At 52.0% G+C, this 9,405-nt stretch overlaps 1 protein-coding gene across 2 annotated transcripts; it reads left to right on the forward strand.

Annotated features, from left to right (window-relative positions):
- The first annotated feature begins 782 nt into the window (after positions 1-782).
- ACVR1B (activin A receptor type 1B) lies at positions 783-9,399 on the forward strand. Of its 2 annotated transcripts, XM_026867606.1 has the most exons (9): positions 783-1,222; positions 1,815-2,054; positions 3,310-3,558; positions 4,770-5,000; positions 5,353-5,520; positions 6,087-6,243; positions 6,757-6,881; positions 7,480-7,610; positions 7,784-9,399. In XM_026867606.1, exons 2-9 carry the CDS (start codon positions 1,880-1,882, stop codon positions 7,907-7,909), a joined length of 1,362 nt encoding a protein of 453 aa, XP_026723407.1. In that variant the 5' UTR covers positions 783-1,222; positions 1,815-1,879; the 3' UTR covers positions 7,910-9,399. The 2 variants fall into 2 exon arrangements, with proteins under 2 accessions (XP_026723407.1, XP_026723406.1); XM_026867605.1 differs by having other exon boundaries at positions 783-2,054.
- The last annotated feature ends 6 nt before the right edge of the window (positions 9,400-9,405 follow it).

Consider the following 9,405-nt stretch of genomic DNA (forward strand, 5'->3'; position numbering starts at 1 on the left):
AGAATTATCTTTTCTGTGCTCTGGTGACCACTGGAAGCCAGTGTACTCAAGAGCCGTTTGTAAGTTGAACGTTAGTGGGTTGTTTTTTTTTTTCCCTTTCATTATAAAATTTACCCTTAAAAGCTGCAGAACCCGTGGGTATGGTGCTCTCAACCCTTCTCAATACGGTTCAGTCTCGGGGTCTTCCCTGTCCGTTTTCTATCTCCCTTTTCCTCGGCCTGTGCTAAGCAGATAGAAATGAGCTACATTTGCTCATGATGCTTTTTAAAGATGTCTCACTTCACAGCTCTTCTGGGTTCTACTGGCTTTTTATTGCTTCTGCAGTTTTGAATCTGTTGGTTCAGAACTCGCCAGCGTCTGCATTTAGCCTGTCTGAAATACTGCAGCCCACCTCGGAGCTGTTAAGCAGCTCCCATCAACAGCTAGGAAACGAGGAGCACAGGGTCCGGAGAGAATTAAGTGAGGAGTAATGCAATTAGCCTAACTGATTTACCTAGGACACTGGCGATAAGGGATAATGGGTGTCTTCCTCCTAAAGGAACCCTGAAGTTGATCAGGACCCGCTTGGTTTCTGTTCAGCTCAAGGTAACGTGCCCCCCAGCAGCATAACTCTGCGTCGGGGACCGTGTGCTGGTTGTGGGAGCAGGAGAATATCCTGGAGTGCTGATGCTCCTTCAGTCAGCTGGTTGCCAGGGATGGTGTGGCCGAGGGCTCGGCGCTTCCCTTCCCCACGGGAAGGCAGTTCACACACACACACACACACACGTGAGCGTGGACCGTGACTGTGGTCTGTGTCTTTAGAGGGTGCAACCAGGCGTAGAGGCGTTAGCCGTCGGGCTGGGGAGAGTTAACTGTGGCGTTTGTATCTTTTAAAACACTTCTCAGACTCTCTCTACCTGAAAGACCATTTCTGCAGCGGGTAAGTACATGTTTGTGAATCCCTCCGGGGAGGCTGAAAGATCTGATGAAAGCCGAAGAAAATACTGTGTGCTGCTAAACAAGCCCCACCCTTCTTCTTGACATTATTGTATTCGCTCTTTGTTCCCAAGGATGGCAATGCCTGGGGATTTGCTTACAGTTTTTCAGGCATCTTGAGAAAAAGCACAATGACAGCTGGGAGGCGGAAAAATGTGGGAATCTGCCTTGGAGTTTCTCCTTCGCTCTTCACCCAAATAATCTTTGTGGAGAGCAGGCTAAAAGCCAGGAATTTATTTGACCCAAGGTAGCGTCTCGAATCAGGAAAGCAGTTACTAAATAAGTGACTGATCTGGTTGGGCGTAACACGCTTGGCTTGCGTGGTCGGTTTGAATTGGTTTTGTCTTGGCATCTGCCAACCGCCGCTCGTCTCCCGCGAGCTGGGGGGGGTCGGCCCTCGCTAGCCTGGAACGGGCAGCTCGGCTTTGGCCCTCCCGAGGAAGCCTGGACGGCGAGTTGGGGTGAAATCAAGTCTGTCAGTTTTGAGTAACTGTTGTCAGTTTGAATTCTGACCCTGGGTCGGGCTGGGAGTGGATCTCGGTAAAATCCAGCCGAGTTTGCAGGGATGACTTGGGTCATCACTGTTTGTGGTCACAGCAGGGGCTGTCTGGACAGTTGTCTTCTGGAAAGGCTCCTCCGCTTCCACACTCTGTTTCGTGCTTAAGTTAGGTGCTTGCAGGTCTGAAATACTGCGTATGACTAGTTCTGTTCCTAAAGCCGGTTCCTCCTGAGCCTAAGAGTGGCCCCTTCCCTCCGAAACGGGCAATTGGACAGTTTTCTCTTGTTGGAGCATTTCATCCCCAGCGGGTTCTAAGGAGGTCGCGGTTTGATTTCTGCAGCTTTGACGTGTTTGTGCTCCGACTGCAAACAAGCGAACTCCACGTGTGAAACGGACGGCGCCTGCATGGTCTCGGTCTTCAACCTGGACGGCGTTAAACATCACGTTCGGACCTGCATTCCCGAAGCAAAATTGATTCCTGCTGGGAAACCCTTCTATTGTCTGAGTTCAGAAGATCTGCGTAATACTCACTGCTGCTACTCCGATTTTTGCAACAAAATTGATTTAATGGTTCCCAGTGGTGAGTAGAGCGCTGAATAAATGGTCTGTTTGAAGTGGGGAGGAGAGAAGCTCTCTGTTTGGGGCTGGGAATAAGGAGTTCTCGGCCTTGTTTTCACTTCTTCCCTTAGGTTGCTTGTGTGAACTTGAGCACTGGGTTTATTTCCTCGATTTGTAAAGTGGAAATAATACCAAACTACTTCACATTTTAATTCGAAGTGGCTCGAACTCCCCTGTGGCTGACAAAATGTCGCCAGATGAGATTGTACTTTAGGGTAGGAGAAGCTTCCAAAGTTTGGGGGTTTCTTGCAGTTTTTACTGCACTCAGCAGCTCCTCTCACCTTATCAGCCCCGCTGCTGGTATCCCACAGGCACCCAACATCATCTACAATTAAATATAAGTGTCTGCTGCCTGATGCTGGGTGCCTGCAGTGGCCCGGGGACAGCGCGTGTTCCCTGGGCGCAGCTCAGGTCCCCGTTCTGGTGCTGAGTTGTGCCGTAACCTCCCCTTTATCAGGCAGTGTGGCTTTCCTTCTAGCACTGCAGATCAAAAGCGATGAGCCACGAATATGGGAACGTTGCAGCAGCTTCAGAGTAAAGTGTGTGGGGTGCCCGGATCCTGAACGCACCAAGAGGAAGCAGCCCTGCCTTTGAGTGAGGGTGTGGGAAACGTCTGCTGCTCCCCAGTTCCTGGGACAGAGAGGGCATGCAGTACTTCCTCATACCTCCTTACTCGCCGTTTTGGGCTGGTTTTTAGTGGGTGCCATGAAGACTGCGGTATCCATTTTCCTTGGGTGCAGTGAGGAAGTTTTACCTGGTCTCAAAATACAAATAATTATCTTTAGGTACAAGTCTTCAGGGGTTGTTACAGGGCGAAGGGGAAGGAGGGAGAAATGAGTCCCGACTGACCAGTGGTTTCTTCTCCCACTTGGGAGAGTTCATGCAGAAGGTAAAATGCAGAGTGTTGGAGCAAACTCGGCCCAGAACAGACTCCCATCCTCTTAATAGCCAAGAGCCCGTAATCCCCGCTCCCCCAGTTGCAGCACCCATCTTATTTTGGGGTTTTTTAGCTGTACTTTGCCAGCCTGATGACTTGATCAGTCCCATGTTAATGCTGTTATTTGATGTGTCCTCTACCATCCTGGAACAGCAAGCTAAAATTGTCCAGGCTCCGAGAGGATAATTAAAACACAAGAAGAAAGTCCTTAAAGAACGCTCGTGAAGGAGCGATCGTTTTCTAAAAGTGTCTGGTTTTTCTCCTCCCTTTCCTTTCCAAGGACACCTGAAAGATAACGAGCCCCCGTCGAGCTGGGGTCCTGTGGAGCTGGTGGCAGTGATTGCCGGACCTGTCTTCCTTGTGTTCGTTGTCATGATCGTAGTAGTCTTTGTTTTTCATCACCACCAACGTGTGTATCACAATCGCCAGCGGCTGGACATGGAAGACCCCTCTTGTGAAATGTGCCTGTCGAAGGATAAGACCTTGCAAGATCTAGTCTACGATCTCTCCACCTCTGGCTCGGGCTCAGGTATTCAAGATATGACTGGAAATGACGAATGAGAGCTTGTAATTGTGATGGAGTAAGTAGTCTCTCCTGGGCTCCTGGTTGCCACAGCTTTGCAGGCCGTGAGGCTGTTGCCTCGTCAGCCTGTCGGGATTGCCCCGTCGTGAGTAACGTGGAGGGCGCGTGTTAAATTCAGTCGTGCCCAGATGCTGTAGCCGTGGCCCCGTGTTAGCGCTTGGGGCTCAGGCCAGGTAAGAGCAACAGTTCAACTCCTGCTTGACTGCCGATGCATAAAAATAGTTTTGTGTGGCTCCCCTCCTTTTCTGCAAAAGGATAACTCAAACTGGCTGCATCTATTTCCAGTTTAACCTTGGAACTGGGTTTGGGTTGGAAACGGACGTTAACGGCTGAGTGGTCGGTTGTTGGCTTTCAGAGGAGGAGGAAGGATGTCACCTGCATCAGAGCTGGCAGGAAAATGGGAAAGGGCCCAGCGTATGCAAATCTTGCAGTGTGCAAATACTGCTTTTGCACAGCCCATTTCATCCCAGGGAATCCCGGGCTCTCCCGAAGTGGACAATGTAGAGTGCTCGCTCCCGTCACACTTAAATCATCCCCGGCAGAGATGGGGAAGTCACCACTTTATTCATGACTTTGAAACTATGAAAGCAGTTAGGTTTTAATAATAATAAAAAAAAAGTTATTTTTGCAGCAGATGGAAGCTGCAGGATAATCCACAGAGGCAGAGAACGTAACAACCTGATATTTGGCCTGGGAATAAACCTTTAGCACCACATCTGCTATATATAAAATGGGATTTCTTCAGCGGGTGAGCTCTGTAGCTCACCTGAGAGGTGGCAGCTGTGTTAGGACTCCTTTCCTCAGAGGCCTTCTGGGGGTGTACTGCTTTTCAGCAGAGCCCTTGTCTTCAACGAATTCCGTTCTTTGCATATTCAGGCTAAAGTTACTTTGATCTGCCGTGGAGCAGAAGTTCCCCGACTGCTCTGTGCCTCATCGCTGGCGGTTTGCAACCTACTTCAAAGTGCTGTGCAGATGCTGCCCAAGCAGCCAAATGGCGCGTCCTACGCAGGAGCTACCGCCGTTTGGGTCTCACTTAGGCTGCGGGTTGTTACCAAATGTAGAGCCGTGGCGGTTTGGTGCTGCTCTGCTTCAGACTCGGAGGGGATTCAGGAGTTTCTTTTGCCACAACGGGCACTGATTCCTCCGCCTGTCCGTAGGTTTGCCGCTCTTTGTCCAGCGGACCGTGGCTCGGACGATTGTCCTTCAGGAGATCATCGGCAAAGGCCGCTTCGGGGAAGTGTGGCGCGGCAGGTGGCGCGGAGGTGACGTAGCTGTAAAAATCTTCTCTTCGCGTGAGGAGCGTTCCTGGTTTAGGGAAGCAGAAATATATCAAACTGTTATGCTGCGCCACGAGAACATCCTGGGATTTATTGCTGCGGATAACAAAGGTAAGGAGCGCCCCGGTCCTGAGAGCAGAGACTTCACCAGCGCGCAGCCTGCTCCTGGGAGCTGCGTTTCCTCGTTATAAATACGGATTTCTAATTAAAAACTGTCAGCGTGCGTTTCACACAGCTACATATTTGAATGTTTCTCCCCGAAAGATGGTAAAATCACTGCTGCAGCTGAGAAGCAGGGTGGTGGGTGAGCTTTACCTTAAAGCCACGTTTTCGCCTTAAAATTCTTTACCTTATTTGCCTCCAGGTTGGCTGTAGAGCTGCAGCTCTCCTCCTGTGCCAGGGGACGGGGCGTGGGGTGCTCGGTGGTCGTCTCTGGCTGAGCACAGTCTCTTTCCTGCTGCAGATAATGGAACGTGGACTCAGCTGTGGCTCGTCTCCGACTACCATGAGCACGGATCTCTCTTTGACTACCTGAATCGATACACGGTGACTATCGAGGGCATGATCAAACTCGCCCTGTCTGCTGCTAGCGGGCTGGCCCACCTCCACATGGAGATCGTGGGGACTCAGGGTAAGCGCAAAATCTGAAAAGGTGCGGGGAATTCCTGAGGGGAGGATAAAGCAGAATCGATGAGGGGGGATTGATGCGCTGCACAGAAAACGCTGGCTGAGTCAGCCCCGGTTTGTCTGGTCAGTATTGACCAGGAATAGGCGGAGTGCTTGGGCTGCAGCAAAGTGGGTTAGTTAGCCTTGCGCTGGCTCCTGGGAGTTATATCAGCATTTCGCAGCCCCATCCTAAAATTGGCGCTACTTGGGCGGGATGTTAACGCAGGCAGCAGCAGAATTATAAACTCCTTATGCCCACATCGACGCGTCTGATGCCTGGGACGATGGAGTTTATGTCCCTCTTGAGGCCTCCGGGTGCTATTGCATCAGCAGCGCCTGGGAAGCGCGAAGCTTTGCCTGCCACGGGCTGTCAGCACTCCGCTGCTGCTCGCTGAGTCCAAACAGGAAAATGTGTTGCAACACCGAGAGCTTAACGCCCTGAAATCCGGCGCTGCCTCTGCGCCAGTTCGACGGAGAGATTTCACCAGACCTTGACCCCCCCCCCCGCTGTTTTTTATTCTGCTCTACTAGGAAAGCCTGGGATTGCTCACAGAGACTTGAAATCCAAGAACATCTTGGTGAAGAAGAACGGCACGTGTGCCATCGCTGACCTTGGTCTGGCCGTCCGCCACGATTCGGTGACGGATACGATTGATATTGCACCAAATCAAAGGGTCGGAACCAAACGGTAGGAGAACGACGTTCTCGTGTTCTTGGCCAGCGTTCGAAGGGGTCACGGCATGACTAGCAAACGCCTCAGCTGCTGGTGAAATTCTCCACCTTAAGCACTTCCAAGCATCTCACGGAGCATCAGCATCGTTGCCCGGGTCGATGCTGAAGGGGCGGCAGCACCCTCGTCTCCGCGTGCCGTCAGGCTGAGAGGTGTAGGCCAGCGCCGTAAACTCAGCGCCAGGGAGCTCTTGTAATCCTTGACAACAAGCCTGGCGTTCTCAAAAGCCTTTTGGGGCCTGTCTGGAGCCTGACGTGCTGTTGGATGTTTTTACCTCTTACCCAACTTGCTCTTTGTTTTGAGTGACGTTGTTCGCTCTGTTAGGCCGCGGGGCCCAGTTCTGTGCTGGTTAAGGCTGCGCGGAGCTGAGTTCTGTCTCTTGGGAAGTGCTGTGTGGGAAAACCTTGCCATTTAGTATCTTCTGGAGAGTCCCCTCTCAAAATTAACATGTTGTTCTCTTCTGTTCTGCAGATACATGGCCCCTGAAGTCTTGGATGAAACCATTAACATGAAGCATTTTGATTCTTTTAAATGTGCCGATATCTATGCCTTGGGCTTGGTCTACTGGGAGATTGCTCGAAGGTGCAACGCAGGAGGTAACGCCCTTCGTGTGCCCGTGCTGTTGCCTTGGCTTGCTCCTGGGTTTCCCAGCCTCGGTGTTTCTGTTGTTTGGGTGTTGATGAGGTTTGAGGGACTGGGGGCGGGGAATTAAATCCGTGTGCGCCGCTACTGAGGCATTAACAGAGGCGACCGCAACTGCTGCTGGGGCTGGCCTGCGCAGGGAAGCGGGGTTAATGCTCCGACTGGTGGCTGATGTTCCTTCAGATGGATTTTAAGGAACTGGTGGTGCTGATTTAGTGGGTGACTTTCTTTCTTGACAGTAGAAACGAGCGTGTCGGCACCGTCACACTGGGACAATCCTGCCGCCCTTCGGCTCGGTCGCCATCCCGTGACCCCCTTGTGCTGGGAGGTGCTGACTCTGTTCCAGTTGAGGCAGCTGCATTTTATTTCCCTGAATTTTTTCTTGTAAACTCGAATCCCAGATTCTCCGTTTCTGTTCTAAATAACTGCAGAGTGTTGACGCATCTCAGCCATGAGTCATGTAGCCCAAACCAGTCTCCGTCTGCCTTCAGCGAGCGCTGTGGTGAGGCTCCGTTCGCCCAGGATTTGCATTTCTCCTTCTCTGCCTTTCAGGGATCCACGAGGAGTATCAGCTTCCGTACTACGACCTTGTACCCTCGGATCCTTCTATTGAGGAGATGCGGAAGGTCGTATGCGATCAGAAATTGCGGCCTAATATCCCGAACTGGTGGCAAAGCTACGAGGTAAGGTCTGCTTCCGTCTCCGCGTCCTCCTCCTTCCCCCTCCGCAGGGTGAGTCCAGGGGCACAACTCCTAAGTCGAGCCCTGACTTTCGGCGGTGTGGAGGCTGTGTTGGTGCCCAGGCAGCCTGGCCGGGGGCTCGGGGAGTGCTGACCCCCCGCCGTTTTCTCACCCAGGCACTCCGGGTGATGGGGAAGATGATGCGGGAGTGCTGGTACGCCAACGGAGCGGCTCGACTCACCGCCCTCCGCATTAAGAAAACCCTCTCGCAGCTCAGCGTCCAGGAAGATGTGAAAATCTAGGCCCTGAGCCCCAGCAGGAGGAAACTGCACAAAAGCTGCCATGCTAGAGTAGACGTGTGACGGAGGCCTACCTCGTGTTTCTGCCCAATCTACTGCTACCAACCAGACAGCGTGACCTACAGGCTGCTAGGTGGGGTGACGGAGCCTATTGAGTTGCTCTCATCCCTGCTTGGGTATGAAACAATCAGAAACTTTTTATGATCACCTCCTGACAGCGTGAAGACTTGAGAGGGACAGCCATGATTGTAACTCTTGTTTCTTTAATGGAAATCCCTGTAAAGTTCAGTGCGTGCGGCGCACCCGTTGGCAGCGTTTGAGGCCGGGGTGCTAGGTGCTGGGAGTGGGAAGGGAAAGGGAAGGTTTTTCTTGCCGTACTCTGAGGATTAATTTTTTTTTTTTCCAGGGACTGGCACGTTAAATGCAGAAAAAGCATTTGCAAAACAAATGGTGCTCCCTTCTGAGAGGCTGAGCCTGAACAGTTGTATCAGCTTCACGAAACCATTTCCCTCCTATTTTTTTTTTTTCTTTTTTTCTTAAGCTTGAAAAATTCTTAAGTCGAAACCCAGAATCCTGACTGGCTGTCGGTGTGCGCAATGGTGTATGCATGCGCGAGGTGCGCGTGTCCCCTGTGCCTGTTCACCTCCTTCCGTAGACGTGCGGTGTCTGCCCGTAGGGTGGCTCATCTCTGTTCGTGCTTTCTGTGCATGTGCAAATCTAGAGTGTCCTTTTTTTGAGCTGTGCGCGCTGGTGCTCTCCTTGTCGAGTAGTGAGCATTGTCTAGCTTGGACAGGCTGCTTGAAACCAGATCCTTAGCTCGCCGATGGGTGCTGTGGCCTTGCCGTCCCTACGCCGGCTGCAGGAACTTCCCATCAGGTTGCCTCACTGCCACCCCCTCCCTTTTTTAAGAAAAAAAAAAAAAAACAAACGAGGAATTGACTTCACTCCTGGAATCCAGGTTTTTTTGGTTGGGTTTTGGTTTTTTTGGTTGGGTTTTTGTTTTGTGTTTGGTTTTTTTTTTTGTCTTGAGCCCCCGGGGTTTGTAATTCTTGGTAGGGTAGAAAGAGAAGACCTGGGGGCGAGAGGTGCCGCGGAGCTGGGGTGTGTGTGGGAGAGGCAGCGCCCGGCCGTGAGGAAACACCAGTTCTGGCAGGAAGGTGGTTCCTGAGGCCGTCCCGGCGGCGTGGGGCAGCCGCCCGTGGCCCGGGTGCACCCTGCACCTCCCCAGAGGCACCCGGCGCTTGGCAGGGTCCGACGGCGGGGTGCAGGTTTGGAAATCCACGTCCATCTTTTTAATATACATATATAAATATCTCATCATCTGGAAGTGGCTGTGTATAACTTGTGGGGGTGGGGGGAACTGCATGAGTTTTTCTTTGGATTAAATGCCGAATCAGGGTGAAGTAGAGTTGGTTTGACTGTTGTCTACAGCTGGGCCGAGTAAAAATGGAAGCAGCCGAGCGCTGAGTCTGTCGTGCTGATGCAGCCGGGGAAGTGCC

Source organism: Athene cunicularia, unplaced genomic scaffold, assembly GCF_003259725.1.
Source record: "Athene cunicularia isolate RWA unplaced genomic scaffold, athCun1 SCF_92, whole genome shotgun sequence".
Lineage (NCBI taxonomy): Eukaryota > Metazoa > Chordata > Aves > Strigiformes > Strigidae > Athene > Athene cunicularia.

Excerpts from the sequence above, each read along its gene's own strand:
- ACVR1B (XM_026867605.1), top strand. The coding sequence starts at position 1,880 with ATGGTCTCGGTCTTCAACCTGGACGGCGTTAAACATCACGTTCGGACC. Across the intron at positions 2,055-3,309 it reads TGATTTAATGGTTCCCAGTG|GACACCTGAAAGATAACGAG; the intron begins GTGAGTAGAGCG and ends TTCCTTTCCAAG. Across the intron at positions 6,244-6,756 it reads CAAAGGGTCGGAACCAAACG|ATACATGGCCCCTGAAGTCT; the intron begins GTAGGAGAACGA and ends TCTGTTCTGCAG.